Here is a 20,836-nt window from a genome sequence, read left to right as displayed (position 1 = left end):
TGACAGATTCTGACAGATGAAAATTGGGTCCCAGTACTAAATGTGTGAGAACCACTGGGCTAGAGAAATAATTCACTGAAGGACTGTTCACATACGTCTGTACTGAGACAGGCTGGATAAAATACTGATTTTTTTAAAGAAAAATTAAAGTGGAGTGAATCTTTTATTATTATTAATACTATCCAAATTTATACAAAAACACACAAACTACATAAAAATCCATCACATAAGAGTTTACTTCTTCCACACGTGGTGGATCTACGTAAGGGCACAACGCTGATCTGCAATAATCCAAATAAACTTTTCTATCCCATTGCTTTCCTGTTGAATCCAAAAATGTACTTTCTGAATTATGTGAAAACATAGCTTAAAAATGTTGTAGTGTTTTATTTATTTTAGAGCATTTATATTTTCAACACCACCACTCCTAAAAGCAGTTTACGCAGCAAAGGGACTGAAAAGATGTTCCCTGCCTCAAAGGGGCTCACAGAATTCTCTGACAACATTTGTGAAGATAGCTTTTGCTGGATATTGGAAAGGTTTAAACCACCCCAACAAAAAGAACCAAGTTTGGAAACTAGATAAATGGGTGACCTTGGACTAGTCCTTATCTCTCAGTCTCAGCTACCTCAAAGGGTTGTTGTGAGGACAAAAAGAGATGAGGAATCATGCGCACCATCCTGAGCTTCTTGAAGGAAGGGAAGGGTGATATATAAATGTGAAAAATAAATAAATTAGGGCAGTGGGACCCACTTTTTAGAATGGGGATCCGTCAGGAAACACCAGAAGTGATGTCATGACCAGAAGTGACATCATCAAGCAGGAAAATTTTGAACAATCCTAGGCAGAAATCCTACCCATACTTACCCAGGAGCAAGTCCCATTGACTATCATTGTTAAAAGCATATACATAGTAGCCTGGTGAAAGTACAGATGTGTAACTTTTCCCCAAATGCAGTCACATACCATGGTAGCATCAAGTCTAATATATTAAAAAATAAAATATTGAAATGAATGGGGACTCACCTGAAAAGGGCTTGCGACGACCCACAGTTTGAGAAACACTGAATTAGGGGAGTATCTGAGATCAGAGAAAAAATTCCAAAAGATATGTTTTGTGTGGGTCAGCGTTTCCAATTGTGCTAGAGATAAATTAGAACTTTGAGTTTTATCATTGGATTTTAAGGGTTTAAATGTTAATTTTAAGAAAGATAGGTTTGTATTGGAGTTAATTTGAACTTGGATTCATAGATAAATATAGGAATAATAATTTACAGAGGATCTTTTTTATTTAAATCAGATTTTAAAAATTTCAACTACAGTAAGATGCTTTTAACTAGCTTAAAAATTATGTCTCAAAATTAACCTGTTAATATTGTTTCCATGACCCAGCATTAAAATGAAGCATGAGCCTCACGTCAAATATTGGCCTTTAAGCATTATAAATATGACTCAGTATTGGCACTGGAATGCAAGCTGACTAAAATCATACACCAACCAGATGAGTGATCTATTCTCATTTATTCCTTCATAACCACCTGAGTTCAGCAATTCACATTGTTCTCAAAATTATGAATACTTATCATATGAATTTATCCCTCATTCCCTGGGAAAGGCACTTACCACCCAGATCTTACCTATGGAAAGTTTGGGGCATTTGGTCTACAAGGAATTTTCCCGGCAAGCACTTCTGGCACGTTTGCAGACACACACAAACATCTTTTGCAATAAAACTACAATTTTGGCACTTTGTGTGTGTTAACTTGCAGCTACTACGCTAATACTGTTCAGTGCTAGATGTGAACAAAGTATAACTAACCTCTTAAACAAGCAATGTATTGCAAACCATATTCTAAAAACATCACGCATCTGTAAGTGTACCTTCAGGTGGCATAAGAGCACTACTTGCATAAAAATTGTATGAGAGAGTAAATGGGAAATTTGATTTAATTCAGTGATTTAAATTAGACATTCCTTGGAGATTAACATTCCCTGGATTGAACACAATCAAATTCCCTCCATTTTTAGGCGATCTATTCTCCAACTATTTATATTCCCCCCAATTTATAATATGTACCATCTAAGGCACACTCTCTAGCCCCATATACACCAAGTGTATATGGGGGAAAAATCATCTTTTGCACATGAAGCTATTAGGATAGTTGAGAGGGAAAGTAGGAATTTCTTACCTGAGAATTCCAGTTCTGGGAAAGGAAGGATGGCATTCCTACTGCTGGGATGCCCCTCCTCCTGGAAGGTAGGATCGGAACCTCTATGAATGAATACTCTTCCCACGTTGGGGGCATCCCATGGTATTCCCCAGTCCGGACTCCACAAGCAGGAAAAGACCTGATGCCCCCCTGCTCCTCCGCAGTGGCCTGGCCCTTGATTTGTGGCCGCTGCGAGGGTTGACTATGGTGATACCTAGCCAACTGTAGGAGTAACTACAAACAAACCCCAACAACCAACCAACCCCAACAACCATGCAAAGAATACCCACTAGGGTTTCCTACCCCCCGTGGGGAGGCCTGAAGTAGCAGTGCACCCCCCGAGCTGGAGAAGCGGAACCATGGTTGGCAACCTTCAGTCTCGAAAGACCATGGTATAAGCCTACAGCACCCGATATTCCCAGGTGGTCTCTCATCCAAGTACTAACCAGGCCTGACCCTGCTTAGCTTCTGAGATCAGACGAGATTGGGCATGTGCAAGGTAACAGAAGCGGAATGCCATCCTTCCTTTCCCAGAACTGGAATTCTCAGGTAAGAAATTCCTGCTTTCTCTGGGAAGGAAGGCTGGCATTCCTACTGCTGGGATATACCAGAGCCAACCAGAAGGGTGGGTCAGTGAGGGGTCGCTCACGGCCTCACCACCTGTTGCAACACCCCATAGCGGCGTCCGATGAAGCGGCTGTGGTTATCTGATAGTGCTTGGCGAAGGTGTGGACCGAAGACCACGTCGCTGCCCTACAGATTTCAATGAGGGATGCGTACCTATTGAACGCCACCGAGGTGGCAGCGCTCCTGAGGAAGTGGGCCGTGATCCCTTCTGGGGGAACTTCCCCTCTGGCCTCCAGCCGTATGCGCACCTTTAACCAGCGCGCTAGTGAGCTGGCTGAGTCCTTGTGGCCTTGAATGGAGCCCTTGTAGGTTACAAACAGGGACTCCAACTCCCTGTTAAAGTCTCTAGTGCGCCTGGTGTAATAATGTAAGGCCCTACACACATCCAGAGTGTGCCATGCCTTCTCCCTGGGGTGCACCGGCCTGGGGCAGAAGGATGGGAGAATCAGTTCCTGGGCCCTGTGAAATAGGGAGTTGACCTTTGGGACAAAGGTCGGATCCAGGCGGAGTACCACCTGGTCCTTATGGAAAATGTGCAGCTTGGTGTTGATGGACAAGGCTCCATGCTCCGAGATCCTCCTGGCTGAGGTAATTACCTGGTAATCATCACCAGCAAGAGAGCCTTGAACGTGAGGCCAGTGGCTCGAAGGATGCCTGAGTGAGGGCCTCCAGAACCTTGTTCAGGTCCCAGCTAGGGTTCAGCAGTGCCACCCCCCTCAGGAACCTGCAGACGTGAGGATGGGATGACAGGGATTCCCCTGAGCCCGCTCCCAGCATGCTGCCGAGGGCCGCCACCAGCCTCTTGAGTGTGTTGGTGGACAGACCCTTGTCCAGGCCCTCCTGCAGGAAGGCCAAGACATGCTTTACCCTAGCCCTGACCACCCTGGCCTCCGCTCACCTAATAAAGGTGCGCCAGGTGGACTGGCACCTTCCTAGTGGTGGACTTACTTGAGGCCAGCAAGGTGGCCGTGACCCTGTCAGAACACCCCAGCCTGACTAGCATGCTCCGCTCAACCTCCATGCTGTCAGATTGAAGAGGTGTGGCTGAGGATGTGCCATCGGGCCCTGGAGCAAGAGGTCCTGCTGTAGTGGGAATGTCCAATGGTTCTGTGTTGACAGGCGTAGGAGCTCTGGGAACCACGGACGTCTGGGCCACTTGGGAGCGATCAAAATGACTTCGGCCCGGAGCTGCTTGATTCTGTCGAGGAGATGCTGGAGTAGCAGAACTGGTGGAAAGGCATACAGAAGACCCTGAGGCCAGGGGTTGCTTATAGCGTCTACGGCCTCTGCCCCCTCTTGTGGAACCCTTGCGAAGAATCTTTGGATTTGCGCGTTGTCTCTCGTGGCAAAGAGGTCCATGAGTGGGGTCCCAAACCTCTCTCTCACCAAGCTGAAAACCCGCAGGTTTAGCTGCCACTCTGTCTCCAGAATCCACTGTCTGCTTAGCCAATCCGCTGCAGCATTGTCCACTCTGGCCACGTGCTCCGCCCATATGGCTATGAGATGGGCTTCGGCCCAAGTGATGATGGCTGCCGCCTCTTTGTGGAGGGCCATGGATCGTAGGTCTCCTTGTTTGTTCACATAAGCCTTGGTCAGTTACGTTGTCCGCCCTCATTAAAACTTGCTGACCTTGGATCAGGTCGGCAAATTTGCCCAGCACCAGACGGATGGTTCTGAGTTCCAGCAGGTTGATGTGCATGCGGGACTCCTCCCTGGACCAGGCTCCCTGGGCGACCGCCCCCCTTGTGTAGGTTCCCCACCCCAGAAGGCTGGCGTCCTTGGTGATCACTGTCCACTCTGGGAGTTGCAGAGTGGGGAACCCCCTGCCAGTTTGGAGCGGCTCCTCCACCATGCCAGCTCCTTCCTGACCTTGGGAGGGATGGAGGTCTTGTAGTGGACGTTGTTCTCTATCTCTTGCTGAAAGCGCAGGAGGAATCTCTGAAGCGCCGTGGCATGGAAGTGTGCCAGGCACCGTATAATGTCCTGGCAAGACACCATCATGCCCAACAGCCTGGCTAGCATCAACACATCCTGTTGCTGTGTTGCGAGCAGTGTCTCCAGAAGTTGCCACATCTTCTCGCACCTCTCTGGGGACAGAGAGACCCTGTACTCAGTAGTGTCCAGGAGCAGGCCCACATGCCCTCTTAAAACAGCACTTCCAGAGGAACTGGTTCAGCCACTTGAGGTTGAGGATCGATCTTGTGCTGCCGTTCTTCTTTGGGACCAGGAAGAAGGTGGAGTAGACTCCCTTGCCCCTCTGTGCCGGCGGGACTGACTTGACTGCTCCGATGTTCAGCAGGTGGCGAATCGTCGCTCGCATGCGCTGGTGCTTCTCCTGCACCTTGTACTGCAGCACCCTCCAGAAGCGGTTCCCGGGCTTGGTCTTGGACTCCAAAGAGTAGCCCCTGGTCACTATCTTCAGCACCCAGGCATCTGTGGTGACCTTGCTTCAATACGCCGCAAAGTGTAGGAGGCGTCCTCCGATCTGGGGGCCCTCCATCCGTGGTCCGGTGTCGTGCGGAGTGGGTGGGCTTGGCAGCCCTGTGGGAAGAGGAAGAAGAATCTCCTCCCATGGGGGGGGGCGCGAGACTTGTCCCTGCTTTCTACCAGCAAGGGGTCAAAGGCCTGACCAAACAGTTTGGACCCCATGAAGGGGAAAGCTACCAGACGTGCCTGGGAGGCCTGGTCTGTGTCCCAGTGTCGGAGCCAGATGTTCCTCCTAGCCACTACATTTGCAGCCACCGCTCTAGTGCTGAACTGCATGGCCTCCAGGGATGCATCTGCTGAGAAGGCTGTTGCTAGCGACAACTTCTTGAAGGTGTTACGTGTGGGCCTAGACAGGGACTTGTCTGAGGCCATCAGCTCCTTCACCCAGACCATAAGAGCCCTTGTGATAATGGAGGTGGCGGCTGATGCCCTAATGGCTAAAGCAGAGTCCTAAGTCCCTCTTGAGGGCGCTCTCCACCCGTCGGTCGCAAGGGTCCCTGGGGCCCCTCCCCCTCTGAGGGCAGCACGGCTGAGGAAGATAGTGCTGCAACTGGGGAGCCCACGCCCAGGACCTTCAGCTGCTCCATAACGCCAGCTGGCAGACAATAGAGTTTATCGTAGAGCGTGGGGTACACCTGGACCTGGTGGGTGCCCCCCATTCAGCCTCTAGGGCCTACCTGAAGGGGTCTGGCAAGGGAACCACAGCCTTGGTGGTGGTCTTCTGGGGACAGAGGAACTTGGAGCTGGGTTTTCAAGGCTCTGAAGTTTCACTTGCCTCGGTTTCCCCTTTGTTACCTAAGTCCAGGATGCCTGCTGCCTTAGGCATCGGTACAAGTCCAAAGGGAAAAGCTTGCCCCCACTTTCCTCTGGAAGCCCTTCGTCATCACCAGTGAGCTCCCCTCCTCCCTGGAGTCCTCAGATGGGTCGGGCAAGACTGACTCCCAGGGGTCTGAGGAGGCTGCCCTACTGGGTTCCTTGGTCTGCTTGCGGGGTTCGGCTTGTCTGACTCACCCTTTGCACCCTTGGCCTTATGCCGCTTGCGTGGGGGGGGGCTCCCTCTCTGGGCTGCTGGAATCGGAGCTGGATGATGATGGGGGGCGTACATGCTTCCTCTTGCCCCCTGTGGGCCCGGGGATGCTGGCTGCCTCCAGGATCCGTCGCACCATGGCCTCAATTTGGACATGGAGCAGCACAGACATCCCCCCTTGGATTGGCCCATACTGGCTCACGGTAGGCCCATGTACCCCTGGGGTAACTGCAGTGCCAGGTGGGTCCAGGAATTCCTCCTGTCCACCTTGGAGCTGTGGCCCCAGGCGCTGCAGGTTCCCATCCTCCATGGGGGGGGGGGGGCCTGCTAAGCTGTAAAACTGGAAAAGGTGGGGGGTCAGCTCAACCTGCCTGGGGGCTCACCCTTCCCCCTGCTGTACTTCCCCCCTGCCTAGCGGGCCTGTCCTGTGGGGTAGGGCAGGTAGCCTGCATGGGAGGTGCTGCCCGGGGGGGCCTTTGCCCTGACCCGCCTGGGAGGGGTGCCTGCCCTGCGGTAATTGCGTTGTGAGGGGTGCGGTAGCACCACCCGCCTGGCGCACTACCCGTTGGGTGTTCCTGCTCCCCCCCACACTCGCCCACCGCTGCAGAGAAGGGGTGGCCGCACTGTCTGGGGGTTTACCGGGTCCGCTGCTGCTGCCTTTACTGGAGGTCTGCGGGGGGGCACGCCAGTTTAGGGGGGACCCTGCTGCCTGCCACTTCCTCGCTGCTGTCGCTGCCTCTTGGAGGGGAGTGGCAACTGATGGGTGCTTTGCTGCCCCGGTGGGCGTCCTGTGGGGCACAGCGTCGCTGGGGCCTGTGGAGCTGCTGTTACTTGAGGTCTGCAAGGGGCTGTGCTGGTTGAGGGGGACCGCGCCGTCTACTGCCTCCTTGCCGCCACTCCCACTTGGGGGGAGCAGCGACCGGTGGGCGCTACACCGCCCCGGTGAGCCTCTGCGGAGCGCACCACCGCTGGGCTGCCACTGGCCTGAGTCCCTCCGGCGGGGAAGGGGGGAGGGCCCAAGATGGCGCCCACCACGTGGCTCCAGTGCTCCTTGCTGCTGCTGCAGCTGCTGGTGTGGGTCCGCCGTCGGCTCCGCGCCAAGGAGGGGGTCAGAAGCCTCCCACGCTGCCTCAACCCGCCGTTCCTGCCCACTAGCAGTGAGGGGGGAGGCAGCACTGAGTCCCACCAGCAGACAGACTCTGGCTGCTGTTCAGAGCCTGGGAGGTGGGGGGGGGAGTTCAACCCCCCTGCTCCAAGGAAGAAGGCGGAAGAAAAAATTTAAAAAATGAAAAGGAAAAAATACTGATGTCATGCCAAGAGGTCTGTCCTCGTTCCTAGAAGGTAGAACCAGAACTGGGGAATACCATGGGACGCCCCCAACGTGGGAGGAGTATATGTTCAAAGAGATTCCGATCCTACCTTCCAGGAGGGATCCTCCCAGCAGTAGGAATGCCAGTCTCCCTTCCCAGAGAATGGGATGAAGGCACACTGCAGCCCCACTGCCAAAGATAAATTGACAGGATGGAAGACTAGTTTGGGATCATACGTCAGCCATCTTGAGCACTTTGGGTGTAAGTATAGTAAATAACACTAGCAACTGCTCCTCCACTTGGTGCACAGCATCAAGACTGCCACCGGTTATATACCAAAGAAAACAGAGACAAATTATGAACATTTCCCCCTTTACAGAAGTTTGTATCAGATGCAGTCTGAAATTAGCAGCATTGGATCATGCACATAGAGCCTGTTCCTTGGCAGCATTCCACTGCCATTGAGTATAGTAACTGAAATTGCAAGAATCTTTCAAACTGCATTTGCACCTTACTCCTCATATCCTGAGAGTACAAAGCAGCTTGCGCAGGGTTCCCACAGTCTCTAATCTGGGGGGGGGGAGGGGCTCAGATCAAGATTCAAACTTGGAGGGAAGTCAGATGAATTGTGCGATGGGGACAGTTTAAACCAGGGGTGTCAAACTCATTTCATACCAAGGGTTGAACAGCATTCAGGGTGCCTGCTGAGGGCCGGAAGTGATGTCATTAGGCAAAAAATGATGTCATTCATCAGGTCATAACCAAAAATAAGCACTTTTTTCACTTTAGCTGCTAATGACAGAAAATAGACAAATCTTGATCATATTTCAAGGTGTGGGAGAGCCCAATTTTCATGTGGGCTGTCCTTATAGCAGCAGTGCTCAGCAGCTAAGAGCCTGAAGGCAAGATAAAAAGATTCCGCGGGCCACATCCGGCCCCCGGGCCTTATGTTTGACACCCCTGGTTTAAACGTACATTCACCAGGTTCTGAGCTGTTGGATTCGGGATGGTAAACGGATTCACACCACTTCATCTTTGTCCAAAGCAATAGCATAGTATTCCAGGCCTCTATGCAGTTCAATCCCACATATACCCTTAGCTGATCTCATCACAACTAGTGACATACCATCAAAATTATAACCAGCCAAGAAAGTGCAGCCCACAAAGACTCAAGAGCAGGACTGATGTTCACCATTCACCTGGAGCAACCAGCAACTGTCTAGATGAGCATACTCAAGTGGCCCTCTGACATGAGACTGATGGCATGTAGGGTTCAACACAGAGCCTGAACACAAGAACTAAGGAACACCATGTCAGGTGGTCTTCCTTTTGCTTTAAGAGAGCACCAGTCCTTTAACGGAAGAGGAAGCAGAACAGCTGCACAGGCCACCCAATATGGTAGCATGGCAATTGCTGGCTCAGTTCCCTTGGGCTCTTGATTCAAAGGGGAGAAGCAGCACAGAACAGGACCTTCCACCTCTTAACTTCCTGTTGCAACTTGGAAGGGTGAGCACATGGATCATCTTCCACCACGCCCTGGAAGGCACCGAGGCACAATCGCAGGGCAACCCTGCTTCCAGGAACTGGAGAGAGGCAGGCAGCACCAGCAGCAGCTCAAGACTCTAAACAGAACTGGATGCCTCGTGACTGAACTGTCACCAAAAACCTCCACCAAGTTTCTGCTGAGCACCTCACCCCCACCCCAATTTTCTATTTTCTCACTAAGCTAGACATTTTCCACTGAGTTTACACAGAAACCTAGAAATACTGGGGAGCGAGACAAAGACCAAAATGGGAAAATTAAAGGAAAACACACACACACACAAACCTCAAAAATGGAACACAAGAGCTCAAACAGTATCTGGGAAATGTAGATGAATAATGGTTGGCAAAGGGGAACAGTCACACAGCAAAATCATGACTTGAACACCAGTTTCCTGATTTAATGTGTAACCAGTTATAAAAAGATAGGGGGAAGGGGAACCAAAGATAGCCTTTCAAGGGAGACAGGATATCCTTTGTTTGCAATCTCTATTAAACTGCCCCTAGCAAATGCAGAAACTGTAAAAGCCTTAATGCTTGGCAGTTGGGAGAAACATTCCAGACCTTGCAAGAACGGGCCTTGCTCTCTTCTTCCAGTTATGATACAGTTATGTTTGGCCTAAATCTGCATGTCAGTTTTATGAATCAACGGAGAGCCCCGTCAAACTGCAGTCTGCATGCTAATAGGGGAAAAACGAGTTTTGTTTTTTTTAAACATGAGACAGGAGAGCAGGTTTCCTCAGAGAATAGAATGTGTTTACTTTTGTTGTTCTGCTTTTAAAGTGGTGCAGAATTATCAGTTCACACCACCGACCCCCCCCCCCCAAATACATACATAAAGGATCAAAGAAAGGAGGGCAGAAGTGGATTTGCCAGCAGTATGTGCAGAAAGGCACAAACAGCACCAAGGACTGGATATAAAACGGATTAAACTGCCTAAGCTCCCTATAGCAGTCATGCACCGAACTAGACTCCCCTGCTGTGTGCTAAGCATTTCAAACACCTTAAATGTAGCCTGAAATCCCAGCCTGTTCCTCTCTGACTCCGAGCTGAGCTGGAGATGGGACTGCACAAGATGAAAGGGTTTGTGAATATTCTGGGTTAGCTCTAGGTTTGGATATTATTAACTGGGGCCTTCAGTTTCCACTGAAACATTATCTAGCAGCACATGGCAAGAAGGACATCTTCACCTCTCCTTTACCCGACCACTGATGTCACTTCCAAAATACAAACACTCCTCCCCCATAGTGGAGCTTGGGCAATACCTCAGGCTGCTTCATTAGATGAAGGATTCTGAGTCCCAGAATACGGGTCTTTTCAGTCCCGTATGCCTCTTCCCAAAAATTTTCACCATAAGTCATAATACCTTGGAAGGCTGAAATTGTTTTACAAAAAAATAAAATAAACCACAGTTGAGAACACCTGCTTGAGGGAAACAATGACAGTGTTGGGTTTCTGAAGGAATGTGCCGGGAAGCATTTTTACAATTTGGGATTGTTACTCCCAGCAATGGAAAATTCAGGTTCAAGCCTCTGTAAATTAAACTATCAAGATATTGACTTGATTCCCCTTGCTGAAGATAAACCCTTGCCGACTGGGCAAAGAGAGTGGTGGCTCTCATATTCAACAGGTGGAGAGGCACTGGCTCTATTCATCCAACACAGCATCACACCTGATGGCTGTTGCTGGAATTTCCCCTCATGCTCCTTTTTGGATTGTGAGCCCCTCTGGACCAGGGAACCACGTTCCTTGTGCTCTGCAAACTGCTATAAAAATTTTGCAGAAAAGTGGAAGATCATAATAATAAAAGTACAGGCCTGTCTCCTTATCCACAGAGGTTCCGTTCCAGATCCTTCCCGTGGATAACTGAAACCACGGATATGGGTAAATGCCAATCCCTGCGGTCTGGAGTATGCTTCCCCCAGATCGGGTCGGCTTCCCCCAGCTCTGCTCCCCTCACCTCTGAAGGAGTCTGAGCTCAGCAGAGGCCGAGGACATTTGTTCCCAGCCTCTGCTGGGCTCATACTGAATTATATAGCTCAAAACACATGAACTCCAATTTCGCTAAGAAACTAGAAGTGACGTTTTTAATACATTATATCTGAGGTATTCAATCTGTGTGTCCCACCTCCCTAGTGAGGCGTGGCTAGCCTCTAGGGGCGTCGCCAGGCATCTCCGGGAGAGAGGTGTCCGGCAACTGCTCTGCTGCCTCCTGACTTGCTATTTTCTGCAGCTGTGAACAAGGTGGGTGGGGCAGTGTGAGGCTGGGAGGGCATGTGAAACATGGTGGGGGGGGAGGTGGGAGAGAAGGCTGGCTGGGCAGGCAGAGGTGCTGCATCTCATCATGGAGCTCTCTCCATGTGCAACCTCGTCCCAAGGACTACATTGCCCAGTGTGCCCCTCGCCCCAGGCATCCTGGGATTGGTCAAGGCTGCTTGGGAAGGAAGGAGCCAGCCTGCTCCTAGTGGGGGGTGGGTGTCCAAATGCCCCAGCCTGTATCCCTCTGTCTTGCCTGGGGGGAACAGGGGTGGCATCTGCATGTTGGGTGTATGTGTGTGAGCAGCCCCCATCTACTTTGGGGTGAGTTGTAATCTTGCTGTATGTGGCTGTAATCCTTTCCACACTTTCCTGGGAGTAAGCCCCATTGACTCAAATGGGGCTTACTTCTGAGTAGACCTACATAGGCTTGGGCTCTGTGTCAGTTTAACCAAGGATCCTCACCTTTCTCTTTTCCCTCCCCCTTCAAAAAAGAAAAAAAGCCATTCTAGATGGCTTTGTCTCCAAAAATTGATTAGAAATAAAAATCCCCATTCCTTTTAGCCATTCCTTTTTTTCCTCCTGCCTCCTTTTTTTTTGGGGGGGGGGGGGGGTACTCTGTTGGCTGCTATTGTAAGACAAAAGGCACAATCCTAGCTAGGTCTACTCAGAAGTAAGTCCTATTGTGTTCAATGGGACTTACTCAAAGGAAAGTGGGGTTAGTATTCCAGCCAAACAGTCTCTAGGTCTCAGTTTGCATTAGTTTGCAATTAGCAGATACAAAGTCTTCCCCTTCTGCAAATTCATGACTTCCCCCCTCCCATTCCAAAACCCTCCAGGTGTGCTGCTAACAAACTCAGGGCACAATCCTAACCAGGTCTACTCAGAAGTAAGTTCTATTTTGTTCAACAGGGCTTACTCTCAGGTAAGTGTGGTTAGGATTGCAGCCTCAGAGTGCAGGCAGCCTTGTTTCTAGTGTATATTTATAACACCTTCATCCCCATTTTGGGAGTAACTGAGGTCAGGTGTTGTAATGGGGAGCCGTGGCCAATGGCTACAAGGATCTGGGGAGGCACGAGCTGCAAAAGTTTGAGAACTACTGCCTTATATTATAAGGCAGTGATTCTCACACATTTAGCACTGGGACCCACTTTTTAGAACGAGAATCTGTCAGGACCCACTGGAAGTGATGTCATGACCGGACGTGACATTATCAAGCAGGAAAATTTTGAACAATCCTAGGCTGAAATCCTACCCACACTTACCTAGGAGTAAGTCCCATTGGCTGTCATTGTTAAAAGAATATACATAGCAGCTTGTTAAAAGTACAGGTCTATAACATTTCCCCAAGTGCAGATCCACCTGAAATTGACTCACAACTCACCTAATGGGTCCCAACCCACAGTTTGAGAAGCACAGTATAAGGCATTGGGAGGCCCAGGAAATCCCTCCAGGCATTTAAAAATGTCACTTCCTATTTCTCTTTGAAACAGGAAGTCATGTGTTTTGAGATATATACCTCAGTCTGAGCCCAGCAGAGGCCAGGGATGGACGTCCTCAGCCTCTGCTGAACTCAGAAGCTCCTCTAGAGGCAAGTGGAGCAGAGCTTCCCTCACTTCCAGATGTTCCCTCACCAACACTGTGCGCTGCAGGGGCCCGACCCAATTTACCAATAACTGAATCCACGGATATGGAATCCACGGATACGGCCCCCTGTATTTGTTATTACTAGCAGCAGCTGCTGCTTCTGAATCCGAGTCATTGAAGACATTTTGCAGAGAGTTTAATTTTGCAACCTCAAGTGCAGAATCCAGGGTTACCTAGCAAAAATCCTCGAGGCTTTAAAGTTATTAGAAGATATGGATATTAATGAGGTCGGTGGAGCTGGTGGGCCTTGCACCTGTGATGGGCTAAAATTCCTTGCCAGTCATATGTGAAGCTACTCAAGGACACTCATACGAGTTTTCAGGCAAACTCTCAAACACAAGAGATCTACTTTCACATTCAGCTTCAAAAGAGCATGCTTAAATTAGCTCACTGGACACAGGGAGCCTGTCCCAGCAAAAATGGGAACGGAAAATGAAGAGGAATTCCAGCTCTGCTATCTCATACAAGTAATTTATTTCTTATCTCATAGCTTCTTATCAGACATCTTGAATTTCTTTATCCCTATCAAGCAACAAAACCTTTTTTAAAAAAACAACAGGACTCTACTGTAGAGGTAGAAAGCACCTAAACACAAGGACTGATTTCACAAAAGTACTAGTACATAAACTCAAAAATGCAGAGACAAAGATTTCAAATACCAAAGCAAGGGACAAGGAGGGGAATAGGATCCTATAAGTGTGTTTTGCATCGAAAGCTATTTTAGAGCAGGAAGCTAGCAAATTCTAGTTCAAACTAAATATTCTGATGAAATATTTTATATAATATAATACTGTTTTACAGGAATCAAAACAAGACAGAGGTACTTAAGCCATTTCTGCCCAACATTACATATATGCAACAGGGATCAAATGTGTAAACCTGTGGGCTAGGCAGACATGAGTTAACCCAAAGGTACAACCTTGGTCATAACAAATGGAAAGTGATCTTCTCTAGATTCTAGAACAAGAATCAGCAACCTGAAGCTCACGGTCTGGATCTAGTCCACTACCCAAAGTCATCTGGCCCGCCTGGAGCTCAACTTGAGAGGTAAAGACTCTTGTCCAGTTTTCTGCACATCAGACACGACATGGCAAAGCCGTCAGCAGAGGCTCTCAAAGTCCCTGTGGCACTGATACAGAGACTCCATGAGCCTGGGCAGACAGTTTTGACATGCCCTGTGTGACGCATGGCAAATTGGGCAGGAGAATTTGTCTCCCAAACTGAGTTCCATGCAGCCACTTCTTGGAGGTTGGCAACCCTAAAGTTTGGTAATGTGCTACAATAGTGCTTATTTCTGGTCATCATCTGCTTAATGAAATCACTCCTTGCTTAATGATGTCACTTCCAGCCCTTAGAAGGCACCATGGATGCTATTCAGCTCACTGTATGAAATGCGTTAGAAACCCCTATTCTAGAACATGGCATTACTCCATCTTGGTTGAGCAAACAAAGAGGCTGAGCTCTCAAATGCAAAAACATCCTGTATTTTCTCTTAAAATACTGTTCATGTAGGTGCTGAATTGTATAAGAGGCTTTACATTTCTATTCCTTCCTACAACAATTTTGTGAAGCATGTTATACCTACTCTGCAGTTAAATGGAAAACAGGTTTGTCAAGGTCACTCAGAAAGCAAAGATATGGAGAATTATTTGGACCCTGGCCTTCACATGCAATATCTGCCTATAGAGGGCACAATGATATGAAATGAAAGAATGAAAGTCACATGGCAAAACAGATCTTTTTATAAGTCTCACAAATGGCAATGCATACATTTTTCTCTCCACACCTATCTAGGCAAGATGCTATTTATTTAAATAAATAAGGTACATTTCTACCTTACCTTTTTTCCATAACAAAACCCAAGACAGCATACATGGGATTCCTAGGTAGCCACCCATCCACATACTGGCCAGTCCTAGATCTGCTTAGCTTTAGTAGGGTGGCCTCCAAATCATGTCCTAACACCATCATGCTCAAGGCCTGGGGTCTCCAAACCACAGCCCACAGACCAGATGCGACCTGTAGCAAGCCTCTATCTGGCCCATGGCAAGCCTTTGGTCCCCTGCAAGCCTCTGGCCCACTCAACCGAACATGATCAGAGCCTCCCCAGCCCTCTGAAGGTCTTCTAAAGGCCTAAAAACATAACTTCCTGGTCTTCCTAAAAAACAGGAAGTGATGTTTTTGGGCTCTCTGAAGGCCTTAGAAGGTTTTCTGAACATGCCCCATGTGTTTCATGTGATCTTCTGATTCTCTTGTACATGTAAGTAAGCTGCTTGTGGGGTGGGGGAATGGGAGTCCATCTGAGTGAGTGCTTGATTTAGGTGGTGCATGTAGGTGCTTGGAGAAATCCTGGAACTTTCAGCCCATTTATTCATTCATCTAAGTTCCATCTCTAATGTATTTATTTAAATTTTATATTTAAAATTTATTTTTTATGGCCCTCGACACTGTGCCAGATATTTGATGCAGCTCTCAGGCCAAAAAGTTTGCAGATCCCTGCTCTTGGCCACCCATGAAACAGCCCTAATTCTATGGCCAAAGTGATTCATTGTAACAAGCCTGTCCCTAGTTGTCCCACTAAGATTAGCCAGGAACGTCCTGCTCAGAATCCCCTCTTTTGTGAAAAGTTAGTGCTTGGGGACAGTGCAGATCTTTCTTGGCAGCAACCCCAAAGATACAGAACATGCTCTTCAATAGCCATCCCTACTGACTTCGAAACATGTGCAAGATATGCACTTAAACAGCAATTTTGGAGAGTTTTTACGTCAGTCTACTAATGCTGCTGCTAGATGTTGCCAATTCACAAAGCCTCTTTAGTTGTAACTTCCATGTTTTTCTAAACTTTTGCATATTATTCATTTTAATCTATTCCACTGGCAACAAATAAGAATATAACACTTGAATGAACAAATATCAATGTATACCTTTCAAAGCCTGTTAAGCTGGAAAGCCATTTGACTTTGCTGTGCCTATAAATTTAGGATTTACATGGCTACCTGGCCATAACACAATTGGCTATGCAGCCAAAACTTACATCAAAATGAGCATAGGCACAATTTTTATACCCTTGTCATTTTCCAGTCTGCTTTTTATAAATATTCCACTTACAAAGCAACTTTGAAAGTATCAGCTGTTTCAGTGTTAAGGTGGAGAGCTAGCTTAGTCCTCAGGGTAGTGAAACCTACATTGATCGAGAAGCAGGCAAACAGCATTAAAATTGATGAGATTTCTTCCCTGCTCCTTCAAGACTAGATTTAGGCTTCAACAATAGCCATGTACAGGGAAAGAAAAGGTGCAGAATTGCTATTATCCCAGCACACAGCACTGGTTTAGTTTCTGGAAAGAAAGAAAAAAAACTTCCTTTGCTCTGCCAAAGAAAGTTGCCCTCAGCCAAGGTCATGTAAAGTTTTGCTCAAGTTTAGATACCACATGCCAAGGGAAGGAAAAAGCCAAAAGCTTGCCTCAGTTTGCTCCTCTCCCCAACCTTGCTGGTTTTCTAGTTATTAAAAAGGCATAGAAATAGCTACATGGAGCCATGTGAGCAAAAGGGGAGGGGGGAAAAAGAGAAACAGAAGTCCCTGTTTCCTGGCAGACATTTTGGTTCTTGTTTACATTTGCAGTCTGTGTGTTTCTCTTGTTGCAGAGCAATATGGCTGTCTGAAAGGCTGACAGCTTTGAATGCACAACCTCTCCTGGCTGCACCTCGTGCCTCCCTCCCAGTATCAAAGGTTGTGTCAAATTATGCAGACATTGCATGTATAAAGGAGGAACTCCTTGTCGTGTATTTACAGGGTTTTTTTTTTTTTTTTAAATGATGAAACAACCTTTGACAACACAGTGACCTCCAATTCCTCCTCTTGAAGTGCTGGCAGAGGGGCTTTTCCAAGCTTACGGAAAAGGAGTGGGGCAGTTTTGATTTGCTCATGGAAGCAAGGAAAAGCTATAAGTATGGGGGTGTGGAAAGAAGGTAACACTGATACACTCCAATGCAAATCACACTTTGGCTCACAGGAAGCAAAGATACTGCTAAGAACAGCACAAACCTGAGAAGTTTAGGCTACTTACCATTTGATGATGGTGGTGGGTGTTGGGAATGTTGGTTTCTTGAAAAAATGCACTCAAAGCCGTCTAGGTATATAAAAAAAGAGGCTATAATTAGAATGGGAGAAAAAATGGAAAAAGGTCCCAATGGGAAAAAGTCAAGTTGAAGGCAGGGATCAGCAAAAAGGTGTTACAGGACAATTAAAAAAAAATACTGTCACATACATTCCATCACCTCCCCTCCCCCCCATACTTCAACTGTAAGCAAATCATCTAAGTTGACAAACTGAGCAGGCTCTTCACATTTCTTAGCATTGGCTTGAGACACCTTTGAAATGCTAATCGCTTTTCCTCTCCCACTTGGGAGTTTGGAGGTGGGGTGGGGGCAGGGCAGGGGGGAGGAGAGGGAAGAGAACTAGGAACAAAAAAGAAGCTACCAGACCAATCCAAGAAAAAACAGAGGCCAGGCAGTACCCTCAGCTTTGGTCAGACAGCAAGCTTCCACACACCCCCAAAACAACAACTGCTCTCCCCCCCCCCCAGCAAGATTTAGGCACACAAGAGGAAAACCTTAACAGCAAAGGTGGGATGCCTTGATTAAAAGCCAAGCCAGAAATGTTCATTTAGTATACACAAAAAAATCAGATTGATTTGGGGGGGAAGATTCCACTAGCTTTCATGAGTATAAACACAATACCCAACAGAAGTGGACAAAGACACTTATCTCATCCAGTACCAAGGGGCTGGCTAAAAGTACCCATCTTTTCCTGCTCCCATCTTACTGAACAAAACAAAGAACCCGAATTGAAATCGGTGCAGTTGTGGAGCTGGTGGGGAGGATTCGACCAAGTCAACGAAAAGGCACTCTTGAAAGAATGAACACGATTACACATGCTCTGGGTACAGAAGACACATAGTGTGGGAGAGATGAGCAGGCCTAGTTTCCAAACAGATTCTCTCCTCCCCCATCGCGTAGTAGGAGGAAAAAGCTACAATCGTTCTCCTTGAGACATTTTTTCCACCAGATTGGGTGCCCCATTGAAGAAAGGAATGGCCAGGTTGGGCGGGGGGGGGGGGAGTAAGTCGAAATAAATCTCTCTCTCTCTCTGCATGGCCTACGAGATATGTGGATTGTGTGAACGATTGTGAGTTTGCACACAACTCGAGAGAGATTAACCATAAAAACTGAATTATTATTTGATCATCCAAAAAAAGAACCCCTGCATGGTGGGAGCCCTGCACACTTGGCAGTTTCAGGAATGCAAATGCTCTCTCTCCTCTCCCCCCCTTTCCCACGACCAGCAGCAACAAGAGATTAGTCAACACGCAAAGGCCCCAACACATTCCCAGCCCCGGAAGACACTCCACTGCAGAAAGCGGCAGCGTGCATGATGACCATTCCTGGGATGGATCGTGTGCACGTCTAGTGCCAGCAATGTGCAAAAATGCTACTCTCTCACCCCCTCCCAACCATATTGGGGGGTGGGGACACTTAAAGCAATCAAGAAGGAAACACACCGCTTCTCACCACCACCCCCTCCCACGACTCCTGGACTTCCAAACCCCGGGGTGCAGGCACCCTGAAGGCGGAGGGGAGGCAATGGTCGAGCCCCCCTTCTCCTTCCTGGGGTGTAAAGAGTATCGCAACGCACCTCGAACTGCCAGTGTGCCGCCTGCAGCAGCTGCTTCGCTTGATCCGCCGCACAGCCCGCAGCCAGCACGAACTGGTTGATCATGACCTGGTGCCGGAGCTCCTCCATATTCACCGACATGGCGAGAGAAACGAAACCACAACAAGGAAGGGAGGAGAGCCAGGCGCACTCACGGTGGTGGTGGCGGCGGCGATGTGTGTTTGTGTGTGGGGGAGGGAAAAATCCACAAAGGAGCCTTCTCTTCCTTCTCCTCTTCCTCCCCACAACACCGAGCCAGCAGCTTTTGTCCCCGAAGCCTGTCGTCCACCCACCCCCCGGCGGCGAGGTGCCAGCCAAGCCGCCCCTCTCGGCCCCCCCTCGGGCTTCGATCGGCACGAACGAGGGTATGTTGATGCCCCCCCACCCCTCTCGTAGCTCTCCGGCAGCTAACACACCACAAACAACAGCATCTAGGGGAGGAGCATGCAGGGTGGGCCGGGGGGAAGCCGGAGCTGTCTCAACGTTCTATTCCCCGCTCGCCGAGGCCGCTGATTGGTCGCTGCAGTCTTCCTGGCGTGTCTGAACGTTCGATTCGAATCTTCCAGGCGGTGGATGTTTCTCTTTTTTCTTCCCACCCCCTTCGGCCTTAGAGTTAATACATCATTGGGGGGGGAACCAGCCACCGGGCTCCTTGGCCATTGGTGAGCTGCTATGTTTTGGCTGAGAAGGAAGCACACCATTGGTCCATTGTCCTTTGCTCGTAAGGGAGGGCCCAAACTATGCTCTGGTTTGAACAGAACTGGAAATTCTACACCCTCTGTTGATTGGCTGTTTTGTTTCTCCTCCCATTTCCCCCCCCCGTTGTAAAGCAAACACACACAACGTAGTTCGTACAAGCCAAGTTCATTGACGAGCTTCACGGTGAACCAACGTGCTCAGCTGGAAAAACAAGAAACAGCAGCTGTGATTCATTTCCTTTCAACAGCCCGGTCATCCTCAAAAAGTAAAGTGATCACACAATAGAAAAAGATACAGCACGTCGGAAACTCTGCTTAGAGCTTCCGGATCCTCACTGCACACTGCGGACAGAAATTTGGGAATGGCATTTGTGTGTGTATAACCTTGTTCTAGCGCTGTTTTAAGCCATTTCTGCCCAACCAAATGTGCGGTCTGGGCAGGAATGGGTTAACTGATTTCATGGCAGAAGGACTGGTTGAGATCTACTTCCCCTTGAGGAAAAGGCTAGCTTCTGAAAATCCCTACTGCAGGAAGATGATTGTGCAATAACGTTGGTTAACTTTGTTTTGTTTTATGAATGAGCTCTATTTTTAAGGTCCTGAACAAATGAAAGGATATATGAATATGACTTTGCAACAACCCTCTCAGTTTAAGGAAATCAGTGTTTGCAGCCAATGGCTGGTTACTTCTGGTTCTGCAGAGCAAAGCCAGCTCTGTTTACTCCCAAAGATACCAAAATGTCAGAGGCTAAACTGAGTGCCCAATCCTAGCATTTTTCAGGGCCGGTGCAGTGGTGCCAGTGGGGTGTGCACTGCATCCTTTGGTGGGATAGCAGTCACAGAGGTGAATACTGTGACCTCTGTGGTCACAGTAAGGAAACATTTGTTCCCTTACCTCCAGGCTGCATTTCCAGCTGCACTGGTGCTGGAAAGTTGGACAGGATTGGGCCCTGAGGCTGTTGAATGGGTGCTGACATTACAAGTTAAATTGCTTCTCCCACAGGTGAATGGGGGTTTTATGTACATCTTATAGACTGATTTGTGCCAAAGTTGTTTTAAACCTCAGTTGTGTGTCTGTAGCCCTCCTAACAGCCCAATCCTGAGCTGCCCAGCGCTGAAATCTGCAGCAGCACAGAAATGGCTGCTTCTGCATCCTATGGATGCCGGGCAGCCCCTGACACCTCCTCAGGGACATTTGTCCTCTTCCCCTGAGAACAGCCCCACAATGGGGCTACTTGACTCTGTGCTGGCTGTTTAGCCAGCACAGAGTAAAGGAGTCCTGCGTTAGGCCGGGAGGCCCAATGCAGGGCTTTAGATCTGG

General features: G+C 48.6%; 1 protein-coding gene across 1 annotated transcript in view; it reads right to left on the bottom strand.

The window, feature by feature from the left end:
• The window catches only part of UBALD2 (UBA like domain containing 2), a 40,548-nt gene extending 21,107 nt beyond the window's left edge, over positions 1–19,441 (bottom strand). The window contains exons 1-2 of the mRNA XM_066616299.1: positions 18,800–19,441; positions 17,172–17,234 (exon numbers count right to left, since the gene is read on the bottom strand). Of these exons, the coding sequence (XP_066472396.1) occupies positions 17,172–17,234; positions 18,800–18,919 (183 nt within the window). The 5' untranslated portion in view covers positions 18,920–19,441. The remainder of the gene's footprint in view (positions 1–17,171; positions 17,235–18,799) is intronic.
• Positions 19,442–20,836: the final 1,395 nt, after the last annotated feature.

This window comes from Tiliqua scincoides, chromosome 2 (assembly GCF_035046505.1).
Source record: "Tiliqua scincoides isolate rTilSci1 chromosome 2, rTilSci1.hap2, whole genome shotgun sequence".
Lineage (NCBI taxonomy): Eukaryota > Metazoa > Chordata > Lepidosauria > Squamata > Scincidae > Tiliqua > Tiliqua scincoides.
The sequence above is the reverse complement of the archived record's forward strand: the minus strand, read 5'-3'. Positions and strand labels throughout refer to the sequence as shown.